At 38.5% G+C, this 26,069-nt stretch overlaps 1 protein-coding gene across 2 annotated transcripts in view; it reads right to left on the reverse strand.

The window, feature by feature from the left end:
• SYNPR (synaptoporin) overlaps window positions 1-26,069 on the reverse strand; it is a 384,773-nt gene that overhangs the window by 40,372 nt on the left and 318,332 nt on the right. For both annotated transcript variants that reach the window (XM_007520608.3, XM_007520609.3), the window contains one exon: window positions 18,725-18,923. In XM_007520608.3, coding sequence (XP_007520670.1) covers window positions 18,725-18,923 — 199 coding nt within the window. The remainder of the gene's footprint in view (window positions 1-18,724; window positions 18,924-26,069) is intronic.

Below are 26,069 nucleotides of genomic sequence, written 5' to 3' on the forward strand. Positions count from 1 at the left end.
TATAATTCCACATGGTTACCCCCATCAGATTTCTGTGTCCCCATTCCCTACATTAGAAACTAACTGCATTAATTCGCCCAAGGTCACAGATATGGGTTGACTATTATTTCTATATCTATCTATCTGTCTATCTATCTATCTATCTATCTATCTATCTATCCTTTTAAAAAAATATTTATTTATTCCCTTTTGTTGCCCTTGTTGTTTTATTGTTGTAGTCATTATTATTATTGATGTTGTCATTGTTGTTGGATAGGACAGAGAGAAATGGAGAGAGGAGGGGAAGACAGAGAGGGGGAGAGAAAGATAGACACCTGCAGACCTGTTTCACCACTTGTGAAGCAAATCCCCTGCAGGTGGGGAGCCAGGGGCTTGAACTGGGATCCTTGCGCTTTGTGCCATGCGTGTGTGCTTAATCCACTGCGCTACCACCCGACTCCCTCATTTTTTTTAATCAATTTTTTTCCTGTGGTCCTACCTTCTCCTCTTTTCTAAGTCACACTTACACCTACGCTTACTTCCGAGTGTCTTTCCTTTTTTTTTTTTTCTTCTTTTCTCTCAGGTTGCTGATGGAATTGGGGGTTCAGAACACTTTAGTCATTTTTAGTCATGGTTTTGTCAGTGTTTCCTTTTTATGAATAAATTTAAAAAAATCTTTCTGATTGCCCAGTAAAGTGGTTTGTTACTGATGATAATTCTGCTCACCCTGATTCATTAGCTCCAAGATAGGTTCCAGATACATCCTAGGCAACCCTAAAGGAGCTTGCTTCCTAAATATCACAGCATGAACTTTCTAGCCATTGTTTTTCACTTAAGAAACAATGATCATCAAGCACTTTGGCAAATATTAGGTGTGTTAAATGCTAAACAGTCATTATAAAGCCACATAAATATTTTACATGTTGTCATCCAAAGCAGAGAAAGCTAAAAAGGGTAAGCTTTCAAGACAGAGAAAAACCAAGTATAGTTTGAAAGCAAATATTCCTTACATAATATAGTGAGCACAATGTAAACTTTCGTTTCTATAAACTTTGGTTTTTCCTTAACAGGCTCCCAGAGTGTGATCAGACTTCACAGAGTAGAGTTCTGAGATTGGCAGCCAAGGAAAATGAATGGGAGTGATTATTTGCTCATTTTCAACTCATCCCTTGTTCTCCTTACACTTGGCCACTTTGTGCTGACTACAGTGGCATCCTATATTCCTTAGAGTATGATACAATCAGTAGTCCTGGGATTTGTGTTACTGAATTTTTTAGGAATTTTCTGAAACCCAGTCCTTTTCCCCAAGATAATATTTTTTGTCCCCTAATATCTTTGGCAAAAAGACTCACTGATGCTACTTAAACATTGCAGTTAATAATACAACCCCCCACCCCCATATTGCTCCTTGAAATACCAAACTATAAATTCTTTGCTGACTCTCTGGAGGTTCATTTTAATTGCAATGCTCTTAAAGTGTGTGTGTGTGCATGCATGCGTGCATTTGTGTGTACACACACCAGTAGTGTAGTAGATTCTTAGTTATAATTTTGCTGCTAAGTTTAAAAAAAAATTCTTTCCACCCTTTAAACCTTTAGGAAGCCCTTTATTCTCCATGATTATTAAAATGCAGAATCAGCATGCTAGGAGACTTCTGGAGGTCTAAGTTCATAAAGTGAATGTGCAAGAAACCAGTAGAGGGTACTGTACAGCAAACCATAACAAAGGGACTTTTCAAAGTTAACCCAATTAACAAATAATGTGATGATAATATTAACTATTGATTGTCTTTTTGAACCCTAAGACAGCAGGAACCTCACATCTTCACTATAGAGCCCCTACTTCCCCCAGTCCTGGCACCCTTGGATAGGGCTCACTTTCCCGTATGCATCTCCCAATCCATACCAAATAATATTGCATGCGCCGATCACAACCTAACCAAAGCAACGATTGCCATCTCAACATGCTTCACCTCAGAGTGTATCCAGAGACTTCACGTGTGGAATGACAACCCTTCAGCTTCATTACTCGGGTGAGACCTTTCCTTTTATAGTACACTCTAATTTCATCTCAGGTAGTTCACTTTCTAACAAAGTCCCATAACCTAGACATACACCAGTTTCTGTGAGAGAGAGCTTATGTTCACACGTATCCATAAACTACTGCAAAATATATACCTGAAAGCAGGATTACACTAGAGTTTGCAGTGAGTACCTCCCTAACTCTTCCTCTCCACTATTCCAAACTTGGGATCCATGATTGCTCAACAAATTGTTTGGCTTTGTATGTTAACTCTCTTTCCAATCACCAGGTTCCAGATGCCACCAGGATGCTGGCTAGGCTTCCCTGGATTGAAGACCCCACCAATGTGTCCTGGAGCTCAGCTTCCCCAGAGACACACCTTACTAGGGAAAGAGAGAGGCAGCCTGGGAGTATGGACCGACCAGTCAACGCCCATGTTCAGCGGGGAAGCAATTACAGAAGCCAGACCCTCTACCTTCTGCAACCCTCAACGACCCTGGGTCCATGCTCCCAGAGGGCTAGAGAATGGGAAGGCTATCATGGGAGAGGGTGGGTTATGGGGAGTGGGTGGTGGGAATTGTGTGGAGTTGTACCCCTCCTACCTTATGCTTTTGTTCACTAATCCTTTCTTAAATAAAAAATTAAAAAAAAAAAAGAAACCAGTAGAATATCAAGTTATTATAATTACACCTTTTCATGCATACTTTTCCTGGAGTGAAATCCGCTTTGATTTGGGCTGATTTAATATAGCCTTTATAATTTAAATCTCTTCTTCTACTTCTACTTAGCTGTTGCTTAATTTTAGATGGGAAAAAAAATGGATTCCTATTTTTCACATTCACAAACCTATAAGGACTTTGGATTCCTAAATAAGAAACCATTTTCTTTCAGACCTCCTTCCCTAATTCAAGAACTTTAGAGGAGGAAAGTGTTTCTGTTTTGGAGAGATAAACTATTAAATGAGAGTGCAAAAAAGGATGGAAAAGCAACAGACTTACTTTTGATCCTCAGGCATGACAGTCTCTTTGCATAATCCTTATGCTATCTACCCTCCACCTAGAAGAGGAATTTTGATAAAGAATGAAGGTATACTAGGAAAAAAAAGAAAAGGTTCTATAGGTAGAGAGAAACAACTGGAAAGACTGAGTTTAATTACAACTGAAAATGGTCCCAGAACCAGAAAATATAGAAGCCTCAGTAGCTGGTGGTTAAAGGGATCCTTGAGAAATCAATAAATTTGAATTCACTTTGATGATGCACAGCTAAAAATCTGGAACTTTTTTTAAATGGAAGGTATGAATTATGGCCAGATTTCAAAAAGGCATAAAAACTGTGGGGATGGTGTGTGCATTACATTAACTCCATGCCACTCTTATGAAATGATTACTCAAACAAAGTATAACAGATGATTTAGGACATTTTATTTGGGAATGTGATATAGGCTGCTTGGGAAATAACAAGGGCCCAACAATTTGAAACAACAAGCTGAGTTTCTTTTGAGATAAGATGTTGGCCTAATAAAATAATGCTTACTAAAATTTTAAAAATCCAGATGTTTATAGTGTAGGTGCAAAGGATACCTAGAACTTCTGTAGACATTTCTCTGAATAGCACTTAATTTGGGAATTGTTATGGTTTGCTTGGGACATAAATTTTCTGTTCACAGTTAATGTGCTAGTCAGATTCTTGATAAACAGTAGAAACTTAACAAATGTGTATTGAATCAATGATTATGGCAGGTCCTATCCTTGATGGCCAACTCTGGAAATCATTAATTTTACTTATAACACTAACTTTGAGGAATTACATTTGTGTTAAAAACTTTCTTTGCTCTTCACATTTCTAATATTTTGTGGGTAAGTCAGACAAAGTTCATCTAGCTAAATATAGAGAAGTATTTTATTTCAAATAGAGAAGACTATTTTTACACAGTGTAACAGAGGATAGAGGAGGGAGAATTCATGTCTCAGGAGTGAGGATGTGAAAAACGAAGGTACACTTCATGGAACAGATAGTATCTGAGAAGAGTCTGAGGGTGAGTCAAATTTTGATAGACTGAAAAGGGAGAGATGAGGAGGACTGGTAGCAAGTGGAAACTAAATAACTATGAAACACAGCATGTATGAAACATGTTAATGGAATGGTAAATAGTCCAATTTGGCTAAAACATAGGATGTAGGAAATGGCAGGAAATGCTTCTGAAGAGTAAGTTACGGTTTAATGAGACCTTGAATGCTGGAGTGAAGAGTCTTAATTTCTATAACCTACATATGGCCAAGGCAATGGCATCAGTATGGCATTATATAGAATCGTGGCTGGAAGAATGAAAGGCAGGAGAGAAACTAATATAAATTAATACTCTCTTTTCCCTCCTTTCTAGGACATTCCTTATTATTATGCCAATAGTTCAGGCATGAGGGTTTCATGCATAAAAGCCAGAATAGACTCCTTAGAAGCAGGGTCTTATAAACAGAGGCATTCAACACAAGTAGTATGGTTTTGACTTTGTCAATTCAGTACAGACTGAGAAAAAAAAAATCCAAGGAAGGCTGTTTGCAATAGCTTAATTGTGGACTTGAAAGAAGAAGCCACCAGTTCTACCTGGAAGTTCTCAGGAGGCAACTGCAGCAGGCAAGCAGGTCTGAACAAAGACTGTTACCAGTCAGGTCACTCCATATGATCTCTTGTAACCTACAGAACAGCAGGCACTGGGAGACCCCAGGATGACACTTACAAAGAATTTCATTGTTAAAAAAATGAAATTTCTGTATTTTTTTTTCCTTCGGGTTTATCGCTAGGAATTGGTGCCTGCATTACAAATTCACTGCTCCTGGAGGCCATTTTTCCCATTTTGTTGTCCTTGTTGTTATGGTTATTGTTGTTGTTAGACAGAGAAATCCAGAGAGGAGAGGAAGACAGAGAGAGGGAAAGGAACATAGACACCTGCAGACCTGCTTCATTGCTTGTGAAGTGACCTCCCTGCAGGTGGGGACCCGGGGGCCTTGGACTGGGATCCTTACACCAGTCCATGCGCTTGGCACCATGTGCGCTTAACCTGCAATGCTACCACCTGGCTCCCGAAATTTCTGTATGTTTTAAGTCTTCTGTTTGTGGCCAGAGGGATAGTCAGTGATTTGAACTTTATTTTCTGAATCCTAGTAAGAAAAAACACAGTCAGAACACAGGGTATACAGAGCCCAGTACTGGGCTGAGCCTGTGTTGCCAGATTCAGGTTCATATCTTGGGGTTATCCCCTTCATAATTAAACTTTGAGCTAATGCATACTTAAACATGACTTGAATTGAATTGTTGATGTCCTCTTAGTATCACAAGTTTCAGAGCAAATGTTTCACTGACAGCCTCCTTAGAACAAACTGGGGAAAGACATATCCCTGCAGATCTGTTTTGGAGATCTTTTCTCTAACAGCACAAGAGTGTAGTACCTAGAGCAGAGCAAAATGGTGCAATCCACATTTTCCCCTTAGATCAGAGATAATTTGATAGTGGTCTATCATATAAACTCAAAAATAGAAACTTCTACTTTGAAAATCAGGAAGGACATTCCATTTTTGAGTTTTTAATAATAAAGAAATTAATTAAAATGCCAAGACTTAAATACAATCATCATAGCATTGCTCATGAAAGAAAAATTCAAAGTCCAACAATAAAGTTAGTTATGTTTTCTCAGTATAATGTAATGTCATTATAAAAGGTAACAGCTGGAGTTAAATAATAATGAACATACAGAAGTACTACCAAAATTAATCTACCTTAATTTTTCTTGGTTCTGTGAATAAGTGAACTATTATCAACCATCCACTATGTGCTTAGGAATTTGATTTTTCTTCTTTCTTTATACAGTGATTTATGAGATTATATGACTATATAGGTATAGTTCCACATTTCACTCACTACTGAAGCTAGCTATATGTTATTTTATTTTCTTAACTGCATTTTGACTTTGGGATTCCTAATATATATATATATTTTGCCTCCAGGGTTATCACTGAGGCTTGGTGCCTGCACTACTATTTTGTTGCCCTTGTTGTTGTTGTTATTGCTGTTGGATAGGACAGAGAGAAATTGAGTGAGGAGAGGGAGAGAGAAAGATAGACACATGCAGACCTGCTTCACCACTTGTGAAGTGACACCCCCCCCCCCCGCAGGTGGGGAGCCGGTGGCTCTAACTGGGATCCTTATGCTGGCCCTTGTGCTTCATGCCACGTGTGCTAAACCCTCTGCTCTACTGCCCGGCTCCCTCCTGTAATAATTTTACAAAGAGGATAAAAAATATCTAATGGTTATGATAATTTCATTTAGTGAGTATCAGAAACACAACTCAAACTAGCAAGCACAATGGGATAATTAGTAGTTTGCATACCTAGAACTTTCAGGATGTGACATGCTTCAACTATGGCTAAATCCAAGTGGTTCAGTTGGGGGAAAGGTCAATCTCTCTTGATCTCTTTTTGAGATCTCTGACTCTCCATATCTAGGATATGATTTTCTTTTCTCAACTTTACTCTTGCTCTTTTCAAAAATTTATTTATTTTCCCCTTTGTTGCCCTTTTTAAATTGTTGTTGTAGTTATTATTATTGTTGTTACTGATGTTGTCGTTGTTGGACTGGACATAGAGAAATGGAGAGAGGAGGGGAAGACAGAGAGGGGGAGAGACAGACAGCTGCAGACCTGCTTCACTGCCTGTGAAGCAACTCCCCTGCAGGTGGGGAGCCTGGGGCTCGAACCGGGATCCTTACTCTGGTCCTTGTGCTTCGCGCCACGTGCGCTTAATCTACTGCACTACTGCCTGACCTCCTTAACTTTATTCTTCAGAAGTGCTTTTTATACTTCTTGAGAAATTTTGCTATCGTCAATTAGACTCATCTATTCCTAGCCTAGCAATTCCAGAGGAAGAACTTTATTCTAATGGAGAAACAGTATAGTGGTAGTGCATAGGACTTGCATACAAAAGGTTCCATATTTGATTTCCAGAGTGAGTGGATGCTCTTGTCAAAAAAAAAAAAAGAGGAAAAAACTCCATTTCCTAAATAAATTCCAAAGACGACTTTGATTGTCTGGCCTGAGTCACTTGACAAACATGATTTTTGTAGACACACCATGATTAAAGGGACACTGTGATTAAAGGGAGAGAGTTAATTCTCCCAAAGAAAGAAACTAGCAGATGAGAAAAGTTTCTACTATATTGTTTTCATTATCCCTTCCAATCTTGCCAGAGCCATTTCCCTAGTCAGGGGTTGGGTGGTACACGTTGCTATGCACAAGGACCCAGGTTCAAGCCCCTATCTCTCACCTATGGGGGTATGGGGGGGCTTCATGAGCAGTGAAACAATGCTGCAGATGTCTATCTTTTCTCTCTCTCTCTCTCTCTACATTCCCTCTCAATTTCTCTGTCTCTATAAAAATAAATAAATACACAAAAAAGATTAAATAAAAGCTTTTCCTTCCAAATAGCTCCCTTCTATTCTCATAGACATCATAAACATTCTTTGACCATCCAAGCCAATACCAATACTCTTTCCTATTGATTCTTACTGATGTCTCCATTACTGACAATGATAAAACACACTTCTTTCATTCTTTTATTCTGACGTGCCTTTGTTATATCTTATGGACTTGACCCGTAGCTCCAGTATGGTGAGAAAATATCCTGCAATGCAGCTCCCATATGCCTTCCACATATAAGGTGCTACTAAACTGATAGGAACTCTGGAATTTTCATTTTGCTCCTTTCAGGAAAAATGGGGATGGCAGTACAGCTGTTTAATGAAGAACATGTAATAGTTGTTGATGTGCGTCACTGTGCAAGTTACTTCACCTATGTAAATGTGATGCAACATCTGTAAAATGCAACACATTTTGGAGCGCACTGCACTGGAGGAAGCTTTGGTGGTGTGGTATCTTTCTCTTCCTCTGTCTCTCTTTCTTTGACTCTGTCTCATCTCTTCATCTCTATCTGAACAAGTCAGCTCAGGTGGAAAAAGTACAACAATGACTAATCAAATTAAAAAATAAAATAACTTCTATCATCTTTCATTTCTGGCTTGAGGAAAGTGTTCAAGAGTAAATGGTTGTTTAAACAATGGCTTTTTCTTAGTTTCAAATGTTATTTCTTCTGATATATATTTTTTTGGTCTTGGAATTACTGGACTGTCAGTATCTGCCTTCTTTTCTGCCCATAGTTGTGCCCATAGTGAATGAGGCCACAAATAAGCTTCATTGCAATTCAGTTGTTTATTTCTTGAGATAGTGTATGAATGGAAAAAATGTTCCACAGATATTTCAGAATATCATGGAGGTGAATGCAAAGTTGGGGGCTCAGATAGGTAGCTGGTTGAATAAAGATGCAGTCACAGCTTGATCAAGGTATTGAGTGTTTTCAGTAACTAAGTTCCTCATAAGAAACTCAGACCAGGGAGTCGGGCGGTAGCGGGTTAAGCACAGGTGACACAAAGCTCAAGGACCGGCATAAAGATCCCGGTTCGAGCCCCCAGCTCCTCACCTGCAGGGGAGTTGCTTTACAGATGGTGAAGCAGGTCTGCAGGTGTCTATTTCTCTCCCCTTCTCTATTTTCCCCTTCTCTCTCCATTTCTCTCTGTCCTATCCAACAATGACAACAGCAATAATAACTACAACAATAAAAAACAAGGGCAACAAAAGGGAATAAATAAATAAATAAATAATTCTTTAAAAGAAAAAAAGAAAGTCAGACTAGTATTATCACCTGGAGTTACTTTTTCTGTGTTCCCAGGGAAAATTCTGAAGCATTTTCTTGCTTGTGTCTGTGGCTCTGATTGGGGCACTGCTAATAAGCATTGAAAACGAAGATGCCCAGCTGGGAGAAAGGGTAAAAGGGTTGGAAATAAACAAGCTATGAAATTTGTGCCAGTTATTTGAAATTATAATGAACCGTGGTTAAGGTTTTCTTAAACTGCCAAGTGCTGCAGTGAATTCAAAGGTGTGTGTGTGTGTGTGTGTGTGTGTGTTTGTTCTGGAATAAAATAAATAAACTTTGCACTAGAAATGGACCTACCCTATAATCCTACAATTCCTCTCCTGGGGATATATCCTAAGGAACCCAACACACCCACCAAAAAATATCTGTGTCTACATATGTTCTTAGCAGCACAATTTGTAATAGCCAAAACCTGGAAGCAACCCAGGTGTCCAAAAACAGCTGAGTGGCTGAGCAAGTTGTGGTATATATACACCATGGAATACTACTCAGCTATCAAAAATGGTGACTTCAAATTTTTAGCTGATCTTGGATGGAGCTTTAAGAAATTATGTTAAGTAAAATAAGTCAGAAATAGAAGGATGAATATGAGATGATCTCACTCTCAGGCAGAAGTTGAAAAACAAGATCAGAAGAGAACACACAAATAGAACCTGAACTAGAACTGGTGTATTGCACCAAAGTAAAAGACTCTGGGGGTGGGGGTAGAATACAGGTCCAAAAAAGATGACAGAAGACCTACTTGGGGTTGTATTGTTTTATGGAAAACTGATAAATGATATGCATATACAAACTATTGTATTTACTGTTGAATGTAAAACATTAATTCCCCAATAAAGAAATTAAAAAAACATAAAAAAATAAAATCTCCTGGACAAATAAATAAATAAATAAATAAACTCTGCAAACAGTAAGAATTTTTCCTTCCTGAGGGTGAGATAGAAAAGTTTCACAATTTTCAAGAAATTGTAGGAGGAGGATGAAATTCTGAAACTAGTTTTTCAGATGAATGCCCCCAAATAATCATATTTTTCAAGTATCAACCCACTACACAATTGTGCTCTTCACACTCTTAATGCTATTTTCAGACCTGTCAGCTGATGAGAGATTCAAGCTCCTGTTCTCTGGAGCTTAGTTAATGTAATGAAGTTGTATCCTTTCCCCTAAAAGATGAGATCTAAGTGCCACAGGGGTGGTGGGAGAGTTAAAGGGAATGTAACTGTGCATGGGGGCAGTGTTAAACCCAACATTAGGGCTGGGTTCATTTACCTGTAATAACAGCAGCAGATGCTAAATTTAGAGACTTGGAGAATAAAATGTAAAGGGGAGCTTGATGGTTATAGTGCAACAAGAAACCTAAAGCATTTCTCAAGATGGAACATCAGTGGAGTCTATACTTATCTACTTGGTTTTCAGCCAATGAGTCCACTGGGATTCAGAAACACCAGCTACATAAACAGTAGGACATCATGGTGGATAATAAAATATGGTTGATGAAAATAATGACTAAGTTTAGTGAATGCCTACTGTTGTGCTAACAGTTGTATGCACAATAATTCACATAAATCTGACCAGTAATTTTGTAGGCTAGAAATCATTATCATCTCTAGTTCACAGGACAGAAACAGAATAACAGACAGCTAGCTAACCTGTCCAAAGTCACACAGATGATAGTTGGTGGTGCTGAGATTTGGGCTCAAGCAATCTGAGTACAGAGTCTCAGTTCTTAACCACTGGTCCCTACTATTTCCCTGGAAGTTAGCATTAGAGGAGGAGGGGAAAGAGAAGGAAGCAGATGAGGAGGAGGAGAAAGAAGAGGAACTAGAAGAACTGTAGCTCATTTCTTCATTTAACTGTTTAATAGGAGAAACATGATACAAATTTAGTGGGAGTTAAATAATTTAAATTGTAATTAAGAGTACACTACAGGGGCCAGGAGTGGTGCACCCAGTTAAGCACACATATCACCAAGTGCAAGTACCTGAGTTCAAGCCCCTGCTCCAACTGTGGGGTGGGGGGGGACACCTCACAAGCAGTGAAACAGGTCTGCATATGTCTTTCTTTCCCTCTCTGGCTCTCCTCCCCTCTCAATTTCTCTCTATCCTATTAAAAAAATAGAAAGAAAAAATAAGAATACAGTAGTTATAAGATTCGGAAAGAGCTGAGGATGTAACATTTGTAAAATAGATACAGTACTGTTTTGCCAGGTGAGTGACCCAGGTTTCAGCCTGGTCCACACTGCACTGAAAGATGCTTTACTGCTATGGGCGGTCTGCCCATTCATCCATCCATCCATGCTATGGGTGGTCTGCCCATCCATCCATCCATCCATGCTATGGGTGGTCTGCCCATCCATCCATCCATCCATGCTATGGGTGGTCTGCCCGCCCATCCATCCATCCATCCATCCATCCAGCCAGCCAGCCATTCATCCATGCTATGGGTGGTCTGCCCATCCATCCATCCATCCATCCATCCATCCATCCATCCATCCATCCATCATCTATCTATCTATCTATCTATCTATCTATCTATCTATCTATCTATCTATCCTCTGTCTCTCTGTCTCTCTATCTCTAGCCCTGTCTCTATTTAAAACATGTTGGGAGTCGGGCAGTAGCACAGTGGGTTAAGCACACGTGGCGCAAAGCACAAGAACCGACTTAAGGATCCTGGTTCAAACCCCGGGCTCCCCACCTGCAGGGGAGTCGCTTCACAGACAGTGAAGCAGGTCTGCAGGCGTCTTTCTCTCCCCCTCTCTGTCTTCCCCTCCTCTCTCCATTTCTCTATGTTCTATCCAACAATGATGACATCAATAACACAACAAAAAATACAACAATAAAAAAGGCAACAAAAGGGGATAAATAAATAAATGATATTAAAAAAGAATTTAAAAACATGTATAGATGATGTACAGGAGAAATTTTAAGTGGATTAATTTGGATGCCTCTGTGCTGTAAACTTTGAAAAAAATACATTTGTTGATGCAAAGTATATAGTACTTTGATGAGTTCATTTAAGTTAGATCTATATACACCCAGTTTTTTATTTAAAAATGGTTTTATTTACTTACATAGCTCTGCTCCAGTATATATAATAGCAGAATCAAATCAAGACACATATATGCAGGAACTATGGTCTGCCCTCCGAACCACTTCCCTGACCTCAAGTCTAGGACTTAGTGCCTGGCTAGCTTTGCAGGCGGGAGACAGATGACCAGGGACTCATGGCAGAGCTGGGAAGCAGTGTAATGTTTATTGAGAAAAGAATCTACATTTATAGTTTCCAGGAAGGAAGCGGTAGGGTGGAAAACAGAATGTGACTAGGAGAGGGGGTGGAGTGAAAAGAGAGTTCGAACCAGTGGGATCAAACCAGTGCCCTGCAGGCAGGTAAAACAGTGATTATGTAAATAGACCACAGCATCAAGCAATGCAGGGAAGAGAAGCAGAATTAGAAGCAGACCAATAACTCAGTAGAATAATTCTGATCTTAAAAGTGATCTAGAGCCAAGCTTCATCCTTGGGAGACTTCCCTGGGGTAGAGGAACTGGAGGAAAGTAGAATTTTGAGGACTTATTTCCCTTTATAGGCTAAAGTACTCCTCAGTAATGGGCAGGAGAATTTTTAAAATTAATGACAAAAATAGTGCTGTCATTAGATACCATTAATTAATTATTTAACTAATTAATCATTTAACTATGTGCCTTTCTCTATGCAAAATGCTTTGTAGGCATTAATTTTCCTCTTCCTTTCAGCAGTCCTGCTATTATATTACTATTAAATTATTAATAGTAAATTATTATATTATTAGTAAATTCATTGTACAGATTATATGTGAGGATTAAAACCCAGTACCCCATAGTATAGCCACTACCCATATGATTATTGGAACAAGACTATGAGTCTTGTTCTATCATTAACCTCTCTGGTAACAGGCAAAACTCTTTCAAGGACTCATTATCAAATGACTAATGCTCAGCGACGAGAAGTTATAGTGAGTCTGTGGAATGAGGCAGATTTTAATTACCTGGGGTAGCTTTGAGTTTGATTAAAAAATTGATCTGGTCACAAAACAAGTATGAATCACAATACCACGGTGCGCCTATGGTAGGCAAGTGGGCAAATTCATATCCACTTTACTAAACTACCTTTGCTTCACCCTGTCTGAATATCAGTGTCTTCGTTTTCCACCAAAGCATCAGGTATGAATTGATCCTCTTTAAATACTAGAGTAGGTATTTTAAACTCAAGCTCCTGTGACAAGGATTTATCAGAATGTGGGGTGGTGTTTATTACATACTCTCAGAGCATTCTGTCAGTCTTATAAGCTATTAAAAAAAAAACTCACTTCACATTACAGCAAACGAACATAAAACTTCAAGTGTCACCATTTGACATGAGATCTGAAAATGGCTCAGAACATCTTGCCATAGAATTCTAGGCAGGAGATCAGCTTTAAAACTTTTCTCTAAGGAATATGACAAAATGATATAGCCAGATGTGACATTTCATAATCATGCACCATTCAGGTGGCCATTTCTATTTTCTGAGAACTCATACTTATTCATCTGTACAACAAAGCATTTGCTGTAGTGTACCATTCAGCATCATTAACAATTATGGTACTTCTAAGGACATTCACATTTTTACATAAGGGTGTGCAATTTTGTCATGCATGTCCAATTGAAAAAAAATTTTGCAATAGTCATTGATAAGCTTGTTTCTGTCTGAAATTGTACATAATTGCTATAAATGTACAGAAATCAGTCTTGTAAATTTCTGATTTAAAATAACACTGATCTTGGGGATTTTGCCTTTTATTTATTGCTGGTGTTTTACCACTTCATAAATAAAGAAAGCAAAGGAATGGGGTCAAGAAGCCACAGCCACTGAAGCTTCTCCAGTGAGGTGGGGGATAAGCTCAAGTCTGGATATGTGGCAAAGCAAATGCACTATGGAGGTGAGTTACTTTGACATCCCAATCCCTGGCATTAGCAAAACTTGTTTTCTATCATTTTGATGTCTTAAATATGTAACAGAACTTTACTGAAGAATACTCTACAATAGTCAAATAAGTGGAAAAGTCTGGGAGTTACAGGGCTTCATTTCTTTATTTCCAGAGTAAAATAACATAGCAACTGTGCAGGTGGATAAACTAATCTCTCTCTCTCTCCCTCTTCCTGTCCTCTCACTCCATAGAGCATTGCCTATCAAGATCATGATTCTGTCTGTAAGAGTTTGGTAACTTCTCCAATCCCCCTCTACAGATGTGAAGAGTAATACAGGATAGGTTTATTGTATTAAGTCATCTCTAAACATAGAAGAAACTTAACTAATACTAGTCTAGTTCATTCTTTTTATCTACACCATTATAATTTCATGTTCAAAGTATATATCCATGTAATTTATATATGTAATATAATGCCCTAGAGAACTAGAAAGTGGAGTAGAAAATCAGGGCTGTGCACTAGCTTAGGATACCTGACTTCTTTGAACTACCCGAGTGAGTTTCTGTTTTGTCAGCATCTGTTGTTTCACTAAAAATTTATTTATCTTGAAAAATCCTAGATAATAATTTACAGAAAAAACTATGATCTCAACCAAATCAATGCAACCAGTAGCACCTTGACATGTTTCATTTTGGACTATGTCCAGAGACGCCAGGCCTGGGATGTCAACCCTTCAGCTCCATTACTCTGAGACCTTTCCTACCTTATAGGACTTCTAAATTCCATTTTGGGTGGCACATTTCCTAACAGAGCCACATAACCTAGATATAGACCAGGGCACATGAGATAGGGCACATGTGCACATATACCCTTAAGGTAGGGGATAATATATATCTTAAAGCAAAAAGTGCACAATAGTTTGCAGTGACTCGACAAGTGCAGCAAGCAAGTAGAAAGACCTAAAGAAGACACCATAAAGTACCTACTCAAATAGCTTCTACTTAGACCTAGATACCCTCCTCACCTACTCCCTATTTCACCTCCCTCAGTCACTCTAAGGCTAACCTTACCAAACAGTAAGGACAAAAGCTGGATAGGGCAAGAGACTGGCAAACTTTAATGATGGTCCTTTTGGTTACTAGCATGCCACCCCATCATTTGGGGCTCTAGTCAGAGAATCCTGGGATTCCCACATAGATATGATGGACCTATACCTCTAACAGATCCCTCTCTCCACTGTAACTGGTCATCTCCATCAGGAACAACATCATAAACTCTCTTGTGAGCCTCTATAGGGCCTTGCCCTCAGTGTAGAACGACAATGGTAGAAACTGCACCACTGTCAGTGGAAGGCAGGGTCAACATACTCTGATACTCAAGGAAGACTGGTCCTGAAATGAGTGCAGCCTAGAATGTTCCTAGCTATGGCCATGGAATGTGAACTCAGACCTATAGGGATGCAGATGTTACACAGGCTCCTGTGCTGAATATGAATGGACATGGGCCCCAGATCAGATCTATGGGGATCTATGATAATGGTATTAATATACTTTTCCCATATTTGGGAGCTACTCTCTTCCCTGATCCAGCTTTCTAGTCCTATTTGCAACTCTGATACCATCCCCCCAGACAATACCTTTTGCCCATCTGCATGTTAGCTGTTGGGCTCAGGCAAAAGTTAGTGAAGTTATGGGGTTCTGTGGAATACACCTAAAATAGACTTCCTAGATTTTTTTTCCAAAATGGAGACCTCAAATCTCATCTGCTCTATTCTTACCTTTAGTTTCCTGATTATTAAGCAATTTTTTCTGCTTTATATCTTAATGTTTTTCAGCCACCAAGTTACAGATGCTACCATGATGCTAACCTGATTTCCCTGAGCAGACAACCTCACCAATGTGTCTTGGAACCCTACTTCTCCAGAGCCTTGCCCCACTAAGGAAAGATAGAAACAGGCTGGGAGTATGGATCAACTTGCCAACACCCATGTCTAGCAGAGAAGCAATTATAGAAGCCAGATCTTCCACCTACTGCATCCCATAATAATAGAGTGGGATGGTATATGGAACTCTGGTAGTGGAAATTGTATGAAACTGTACCCTTCTGATCCTACAATCTTGTCAGTCACGATAAAATAAAAAAATTAAAATAAAAAACTGTTTTATTAAGAATAAAACAGAAAAAAAGATGATAACAAGAACATAGCTGCCCCAATAATGAGCAAATGCCATCTTTCTAAATAAACATGATTGTTTTCAAAGTACAATTACTGTTAATATATGTACAATGCTCTTTATTGTTCATTTTTTAAAAGATTAATTTACTTATTCATGAGAGAGAGACAGTGAAAGAACCATAGTATTGTTCTTATAGTATGTGAACATTTTCTTAGTTATAAACCATCTTCTTGAGATCTTGTCCATACTATGAATTTGCTTTAACCTTCTCTTCACAGTTAAGGGTAAGTATGAAAAACCACATTCCTCCTCCTGCCACTATCATCATGTTACCATTTGAATTAACCAGTTCACCCAGGAGATACTTAGGATTCATGCTCATTATTAAATTAACTTTTATCCTTTTAAGTAATGAACACATCCTTTTTCTTTAATATTAAAGAAGTTTCATCTAGGGTCTAGGAGCCTTTTTTCATAAAGAATTCTCTTCCTTATTTCTCTCCTTCCACAATGTAATAAGACAAAACCTACTCAATGTAGTACACAATTCAATTTCTGTCACTACCTAAAATGAATAAATCAAATTTTTTTAAAAAATAAAATGTTGTAAGCAAGTGGTCTGGTTTGTCATGAAGCAAGTATAGTGAAGGAGTTGCAAGCCGGAAATCCTGACTTTGATCATTGTCACTTCATATGCCAGAGTGAAGCTCTGGTTCTCTCTTTTTCAGTAATAAATGAAATTTTTTTTAAAAAAAGGTTGGAAACTTAACATTCTCTCTTTCCTTCTCTTTGATTTTATCTCAAAAATGTGTATCTAAATTTAAACTTAAGTAACATTCCTTAAAGCTTTTACCATTGTTGTTTTGTTTTTCAACAAGAGTACTGCTCCTCTCTGACCTGTGGCTGAACCAGCAACCTCCCACATGCAAGCTCCACGCTCGACTACTGTGTGCCAACTCCCTGGTTATAAAATTACTTGTAATTATCCACAACCTTGATGACCTCAGTAGCAAGAAATTTTGGGTTGGGTGATCATTATAAATGCTGTTAGTGTACAATGGTCCAGATTAACATAAACGTATAATACCTTTCATAAATAATTATCACAGTAAAAATACTAGAAATGCATAGGATGTTTTTCTTCTTCTACTTTATATATACTTTTGGAGAACAAATGTTACTTCTTTCTAGAGCAGGACATGATTCAGCATGAATTCTATCCTCCCCACCCTCTCCCTTTTTGGCTTATAGATGTACCGAGAAAGTTAGTTCATATAAATGAGTACATAAGAATAGAAAGAACATAAGAATACAGCAATGTCATTAATTTAATGGATTCTGTCTGAGTTATATGCTTCCGTTTACATAGAGATCTGTCATCAATAATTATTTTTTAATGATCTATCAGCTGATGGAGAGTATAAAAAATTCAATTTCCCTGAAAGAAACAGTTTGGAAACTTTTTTTTATATGCATGAGTGTACATGACCTAGGCATTAGGATCACTCATTTTTGTCAACACCAGCACCAGTGTGTAGTTAAGATAGTCCTTTTCCTTTCTTTTTCTCTTTCTTTCTTTCTTTCTTTCTTTCTTTCTTTCTTTCTTTCTTCTCTTCTCTTCTTCTTAAGCACCTCAAAGAGTTTTCATCCTATCAATGTACAGTGTAGTAATACTTGTTATGGAGAAGAGGCTGATTTTCTTTTATAAAGTTGATGTAGATGATTAAGAAATAAAGCAGTAGGTGGCACAGTGACAAGGCTTTGGACTCTCAAGCATGAGGTCCTGAGTTTGATCCCCAGCAGCACATGTGCCAGAGTAATGTCTGGTTCTTTCTCTCTCCTCTTGTCTTTCTCATTAATAAAGAAATAAAACAGCAAGCTACTATTAAATGAAGGGCACTTTTAGTAAGATGACTGTAAGTAAATACACATGTGAAAGTAGGGAAAATTATTTTATTTTTTGAGTAATGTTTATTTTATTTTCAGGCCCAGGAGACAGTTCTCAGTAGAGCTGTATGCAAGTTCCTGCATTTGGATTCTAGCACTAATGTAAGAATCATGGCCTATACTGAGGAGAGGGAGTACCATGGATGGTAGAGCAGTGCTGTGGTATCTCTCCTCTCTCAGTATCTGTGTCTCCCCCTCTCTACTCTTCCTCCCCAATTAGAAAGAAAAAAAATGGCTAAGGGAGGCTGGTTGGTATCAAGTATATGCCACATCCTGGGTTCATTCTGTAGCACTGTCTAGAAATAAAGCAATGAAATTTATTTTCTTAAAATTATTCATGCCCATGTATCTCTTTGAGAGCTTTTGCATTCCTCTAGGTATAAGTGTCTCTATGAATATGTCAGGCTATAATGATTTCTACCAGTGAAAGTACTTGGACATTATGTAATGAAAATAGTAGAAGAAATCAGAGATGGAGAACTCTGTCTTCAAACTTTTAAACTGTTCTATGCACAGTCTGTGATATACAAAAAGAATAATGCACTTTAAATAAGCCTAAGTCATGGTGTCTAAATAACCAGCGAGAAAAATGGATGACTAACTCTAAATGCTGGAGTTATAAATAAATCTGTGGCAAAATCTTCCTTGCTCTCCTGGGATGTCCAACCATTTACTTCAGAGAAGTTTTCTAGCAAGTTTTGTGAGACAATGGAACACAAAAGAATATTTAGAATCATGTTTTCATTTCAGATTCAAGGGAGCTGGATGAAAAAGAACCCGATTTCCTCTAAAATGCCTGCCTCAAGTGCTTGGGTACTTAGGATACTTAGGTACTTCAAGCATAGGGGGGAGAAATAGAGACAACAAAAATTTGTTTATAAAAGCAAACTACTTACAATGAGTGGACCCCGGTTGTTTTCCCGATACTTGTTCTGGAAGAAAATGTAAACCACTGTGGCAGCCAAGGAGTAGAGGAAGGCAAAGACAGCCACGGTGACAAAGAACTCTGCTGAAGACGAGGAGTCACCAATCAGTGCCAGCTTCTGCCGCTCCTTTCCCTCACAGGTAGGCACCTCAAAGGTCACCTGGTGTAACCTACAAAGTCAGATTTAAGAGACGCTCTTTAAAATGCGTGGTAAGAAAGCTAAACGCCATATATCTACATGTTCTAAAGCAATGTGAGCTATGACTCAGGAGTTTTTTGGTTTTTTTTTTTTTCCTCCAGGGTTATTGCTGCACCATGAATCCACCGCTCCTAGAGGCCAGTTTTTCCCCCTTTTGTTGCCCTTGTTGTTGTAGCCTCATTGTGGTTATCATTATTGCCATTGTTGATGCCATTAGTTGTTGGACAGGACAGAGAGAAATGGAGAGAGGAGGGGAAGACAGAGAGGGGAAGAGAAAGACAGACACCTGCAGACGAGCTCCACCGCCTGTGAAGCGACCCCCCTGAAGGTGGGGAGCCGGGGGTTCGAACCGGGATCCCTACGCTGGTCCCTGTGCTCTGCGCCACATGTGCTTAACCTACTGTGCCACCGCCTGACCCCCGACTCAGGAGTTTTATGATTATGTGACAAGTTCCTACAAGAAATGATGGATTGTTACTGTAAATGTGTGTGTCTATTGCAGCTACACATTATTTCATTGGGTTTGACCATGACTAGTCATCTGGAGGCTGGACCTTTCCCTAAAACTATGACATCCCCCTGCTGATATTATCCAGTGCCTTCTCCTTGTACATGGGACTCAAACTCTAACTTCTTAATGTGCCCCTCCAGTTTACTCATGTTCTTAACCAACATCTTTCAACCAACTGTTCTCTTTTCCTAAGTGACGTCCTGTTGTCAATATGTGTATATATCGAGAGACAGAGAGATAGATAGAGTGAGAGAGAAAAAGAGAGAGAGAGAGAGGGAGAAAGAGGGGAAGACTTTTTTGGATAAGTGTGTTTGCTTCCTTATCCCCAGGAGAGGAATTGCTGGGTCAATAGGGTAGGTCCATTTCTAGCCTTCTGAGAGTTCTCCATACAGCTCTCTACAAGAGGTGGACCAATTTACTTTCTCTCCAGCAGTGTAGGAAGGTTGTGGGGGCAAAGGAACCCTCATGCATTTTCTTCTTCTCTATGTACCCTACATACCAAGTACGTGTTGAGCATTCAGTAACTAGGGGTTGGATATACCAATGAACATTCTAGATTCAACAAAATAAATCCCAATTTGCTTGAGCTTTTAGAAACTTCTGTTTTAGATTAGGCTCAATATTACTAAATAAGAGATAAAAAAGAGTTGGGGGTATTACTATTCAGTAAATGGCACCTGTAATCATTATAGTAGATTGCATTTTGAACTGAGTAATGAGCTGCATTTCAATTTAAGAACCAACATTCTACTACAGAAACTACTAAATTATCTCTCTTATTTTCCCCTGAATGTTTGCTTGTTTTATTTAGCAGAAAATTCAGGACTGGTAGATAAACATCATATTCCCAAATTTTAGTGTTCTAAATACCAGTCACCAAGGATCTGTTACAAATCTTGCTATTTATACACAGTGACTGAGAAATGTCTAATTATTTCTTAAGTATTAGGGAGTCACTTAGGAGTAGGCATGAATAAGGAAGGCTTAGTGATGCTAACAAAGTACTACTGGAAATTTATCTGTAAAAGTAACAAAGATGATAAAGTCATTGATGAACTTGGGAGATTTCTAACTTAAGAAGTATTTTTCTTAGCAAGTAAAACTTAGTTTTTAAACATTATTTATTTATTTCCTTTTTGTTGCCCTTGTTTTTATTGTTGTTGTAGTTATTATTGTTGCTGTTATTGATGTTGTCATTGTTGGATAGGACAGAGAGAAATGGAGAGAGGAGGGGAAGACAAAGGGGGAGAGAAAGATAGACACCTGCAGACTTGCTTCACTGCCTGTGAAGGGACTCCCCTGCAGGTGGTGAGCCGGGGGCTTGAACCGGGATCCTTATGCCTGTCCTTGAACTTTGCTAAAACTTAGTTTTTTTAAAAAAAGATTTATTTTGGAGTTAATGGTACCTTGAAGTGTATAGGCAATACCATGTGTGAGGAACCAAATTCAAGCTCCTGGGTCCCCATCTGTAGAGGGGAAGCTTCATGAGCAGTGGAACAGTGCTATAGGTCTCTCTCTCTCTCTTGCTTTCCTTCTCCATCTCCATCTCTCAACCTCTATTAAAGAAAATGAAAAATAAATGAATAAGCAGCTTCTGGGAGTGATGGAGGCACTAGTCCAGCAAAAGAAAAAATATATTTGTTGTACACACTCCCTTATGATTTAGATAATAATGATGATATGATGATGATGATGACAACTAACATATTGGAGGAACATGTCTTGCAGAGCTCTGGTGGTGGGAATGGTGTAGATTCAAACCCCTGTTGACATGTAATTTTGTTATTTTCTTAAATCTTTTTTAATACTTTCTTTATTATTGGATAGAGATAGAAATTGAGAGAGGAGGGGGAGATAGATAGAGAGAGAGAGACAGAGAGACACTTGCAGCCTTGCTTCACCACTTGTGAAGCTTCCCCCTGCAGGTGAGGACCAGGGGCTTGAACCTGTGTCCTTGCGCATTGGAAGGTGAGCGTTTAACCAGGTGTGTCACCGAATGGCCCCGACATGCAATTTTGTAATATAAAAATAAGTAAATAAATAAAGGAAAAAAATGAGTAGTTGAAATTTCCTAGAAAAAAATTGAGAAAGTAAACACAGTGTAGTATTACATTATGCTCACTAGGATGGGCACAAATTAAAAAAGCAGTTAATATTGGAATAATAAGCATTAATAAGATTTGTTTGGAGTAATAAGTTTTCATCAGAAAAAAAAACTGTGACTTTTGTACATTCTTGGTTGAAAAGTAAAATGGAACAGGTTGTTTCCCAAAGAGGCTGCACCATTTTACTTTTCAAATAATCAGTTATCATGTGATCTAGCTATTCCACACTTAGATACAACCCCAAGAGAAATTATATTAATTGTATATCAAAATACCTGCATGAGAATTCTCATAGTATTATTATTCACACCACCCAAATATTTCGGTGATGAAGGAACAAATAAAATTTGGCATACTGGGGGCCAGGTGGTGGTACATCTGGTTGAGCACACGTTATAGTGTGCAAGGACCTAGTTTCCAGTCCCCTGCCCCCACCTGCAGGGGGAAAGCTTTGTGAGTGGTAAAGCAAGGCTGCAGATGTCTCTCTCTCTCTCTCTCTCTCTCCCTCTCCCTCTCCCTCTTTCTCTTCCTCTCTCTCCCTCCCCCCTCCCTTTCCCTCTTTCTCTCTCACCCCTATTCCTTCTCAATTTCTGGCTGTCTCTATACAATAAATAAATAAAGATAATAAAAAAATCTTTAAAAAAATAAAATAAAATTTGGCATATTTATACAATGAATTATTTGTCAACAAGGGAAATATAAATACAAGGTACAAAATGAACAAACCCTGAAAGTATTATGCTAAGTGAAAAAACAGTCACAAAGTAATAGATCTTGTATGATTCCATTCATATGAAATGTTCAGAATAGCTAAATTTAAGGACACTAAAAGTAGGCTAGTGTCTGCTTAGGATAGATATATGGATAGGAGAACTAGAGGTTATGGTTAGTAGTACAGTGTTTCTTTTGGATATAAAAATATTCAAGAATAGATTGCAGTGATGGATATACTGCTCTGTGAATATACCAAAAGCCACTCAGTTGAACATTTCAATGAATGAATTTTATAGTGTATGAATTTTATCTCATAGAAACTGTTTAAATACAGGTAGGAAAGAGCATGTGCCTCGTACTGCAGAAGTAAGATAAATGAAATATGACTTGGAATCTAGAATGTGGCAGGCAAAGTGAAGAGACAGCATGAGACAAGAGTAAGTACCAGGAAACCCTCACTGAGAAGTTTTGTGGGTAATCTTATAGAATTTGATTTTTTTTCTCCCAGCAGGATTATCACTGTGGCTCAGTGTCCCATTCCCAGTGACCATTTTCTTCTCCCCCTCCTTCTTCTTCTCCTTCTTCTTCTCCTTCTCCTTCTTCTTCCTCTTCTTCTTCTTCTTCTTCTCTTTTTACTTGATAGGACAGTGAGAAATTGAGAGGGGAGAAGAAGAGACATAAAGAAAAACAGACACCCACAGCATTCCTTCACTGCTCATGAAGGTTCTCCCCTGTAGGTGGAGACAGGAGGCTTGAACCCAGGACCTTGCAGATGGCAATATGTGCACTTAACCAAGAGAGCCACTGCCCAGCCTTAGAATTTTTTCTTTACCTTAAGATCAAGGCTGGGATATTTTTTCCATAGTAATTAATGTATAAAACAAAAATAACATGAAGGTCCATGTCACCTGCTGCAACTATTTAGACATGTGTGTATACACTCGTCTCTCCCCATGGATTAACCATGCTTTCCACATGACAGCTCCTCACCTAACACTGTGGCCTGTGTTATATGGTATGAGGGCAGACAGCAGGAGAGAGTTGCTTTTCTACTAGTTAGATAAGTATCAACATTTCTCTTCTTGTTAACTTACAATGTTAAACACGATAATCATTAAAATCATTAAAAATCTGCAATCATTAAATCATTAAAAATCTGGAACGTAGGGGTTGGGCAGTAGTGCAGTGGGTTAAGCACACGTGGCACGAAGCGTAAGGACCAGCGTAAGGATCCCGGTTCCACCCCCCGGCTCCCTACTTTAGGGGAGTCGCTTCACAGGTGGTGAAGCAGGTCTGCAGGTGTCTGTCTTTTTCTCCCCTCTCTGTCTCTCCTCCTCTCTCCATTTCTCTCTGTCCTATCCAACAATGACAATATCAACATCAACAATAATAACTACAACAATAAAACAAGGGCAACAAAAGGGAAAATAAATAAATAAAAATAAATAAATTTTTAAAAATCTGCAATGTTTATTAATGCCAATTAATTGCAAGTTGGGTACTTTGTCCATCAGTCACACTGAAGTAAAATCAGCATAAATGGAAGGGAAGAGAAAAATCTAAGCTAGTGTCTGTTCCTTGGAAGGGAGGATGAATCATTGATAAAGAAAGAGCAGATTGTCTTGAAATAGTCTGAGTATAGCTCACATCACTGAACAGTTTTCAGACTACAGCCTGGTATGTATTACATTCTCACCCACCCCTCCCCCTACTCACACATACAGAAAAATTCTTTAAATAATTGTTACACCAATGTGTGTTTTATTTTAGAAGGACAAACTTTATAGACAGTATATGTTTAGCAGCTGTAATAATTTGGGTAGCAAATATCATTTATTTAAAACATAAACAATGGTGAAACTTCTCTTCTGTACAGATAGTGTATGCCAGTTGATGGAATTTAGAAGCTGAGGGAACCACTGCTGAAATCATGAGGAGCAATTGCTGAGGCTGCACAATGAATGAAATCCAATTTGTTGATTTCAAAAGTATAATTTCCTTCTTGGCTTGCCTGACTCAGTCACGGGGTAATTGAATTCTGCTGGATTCTACAACATTGTGTCTATCAATGTATAGCCTCCATGTTAAAAGTAACATTAAAGAAAAATTACTATTACTGGGGCCTTAGGGCATGATGATGGAAAAGGACTAAGGTTGGGGGTGAGAGAGTATCTTGCAGTCACCTATCAAGGGGAAGATGAGAGATTGTACCTGTGTGTACAGTCTGTATACTATAAACTGTTAACCCCCCAGTAACACGGAGAACATTAAAAACGCTTGAGATGCAAAACCTAAAAAAAAATTACCAATGTTTAAACATAGCCTTTTAAATATTTCACTGCCGTCTCAATTAAATTCAGAGAGCTACTAGGTGGGTACAGCTTTTAGTATGTTTGGAGAGTCCAGAAAATAATAAGCATGTTGATGTTGCTTTATTAGTAAAATATTCATGATAAAAGACACCAACATTTTTCAATCTCCAGGCCTTCTACTAGGTTTGTTACTCATGACTTGTATGTCACTTCATCCTCATAACAACGTTTTTAGGTGGGCATTTATTAGTGTCATCAATATACAGAAAAAATGCATCATCATTATACATGAGAAAACTGAGGCTTGGAGAGAGTACTGAGCATGCCTGAGGTCATGTAGCTAGTGGCTGGAAGGGATGAGTTTGGACTAAAAGTCAATTAGGAAGAGCCTATGCTTGCAACATTTCTGCTTCCCTGCTTTAAAAAATAAGAGGTTCCCAGTAGAACGTATATAAAAATGGCCATGTCAGCTTTCCCACACCATCTAATCTAATGAATGCTGAGAATTCACACTGATTAGGATTCCACCAACATTCATTCTGCTTCTTATGCCTTGATGTATGTGCACTGTACTTCCTTCATTAGGCATTGTACAAGGCACCCAGCAATGACAAAGTTGAATCCCCATAGATAAGCCAGAGCTTCCTAGTTTCCACATTTTGTTCTGGGACATTATAATATTTGCCTTAGAACAAAGTAGAGTGGGGGCTGGAAGGTAGTGCAGCGGGTTAAGCGCATATGGTGCAAAGCTCCAGGACCGGTGCATAAGGATCCTGGTTCGAACCCCTGGTTCGAGCCTCCGGCTCCCCACATATGTTCATAGCAGCACAATTTGTAATAGCCAAAACCTGGAAGCAACCTAGGTGTTCAACAACAGATGAGTGGCTGAGCAAGTTGTAGTATATATACATCATGGAATACTACTCAGCTATTAAAAATGGTGACTTCACCGTTTTCAGCCGATCTTGGATGGACCTTGAAAAAATCATGTTAAGTGAAATAAGTCAGAAACAGAAGGATGAATATGGGATGATTTCACTCTCAGGCAGAAATTGAAAAACAAGATCAGAAGAGAAAACACAAGTAGAACATGAACTGGAACTGGTATATTGCACCAAAGTAAATGACTCTGGTATATTTAGAGGGTAGAATACAGGTCAAAAAAAGATGTCAGAGGACCTAGTGGGGGTTGTATTGTTATATGGAAAACTGAGAAATGTTATGCATGTACAAACTATTGTGTTTACTGTTGAATGTAAAACATTAATTCCCCAATAAAGAAAAAATAAAAATAAAAAAGAGTGTGGTACTGGAACAAAAATGGATACCTAGACCAATGGAACAGGATAGAACTAAACCTACACATATATAGATACCTAGTATACAACAAAACTGTCAATGGGGAAAAGAAGGTCTCTTTAACTAATGGTATTGGGAAAACTGGACAGTCACATATTGAAAAATCAAACTAGACC

Source organism: Erinaceus europaeus, chromosome 12, assembly GCF_950295315.1.
Source record: "Erinaceus europaeus chromosome 12, mEriEur2.1, whole genome shotgun sequence".
Taxonomy (NCBI): domain Eukaryota; kingdom Metazoa; phylum Chordata; class Mammalia; order Eulipotyphla; family Erinaceidae; genus Erinaceus; species Erinaceus europaeus.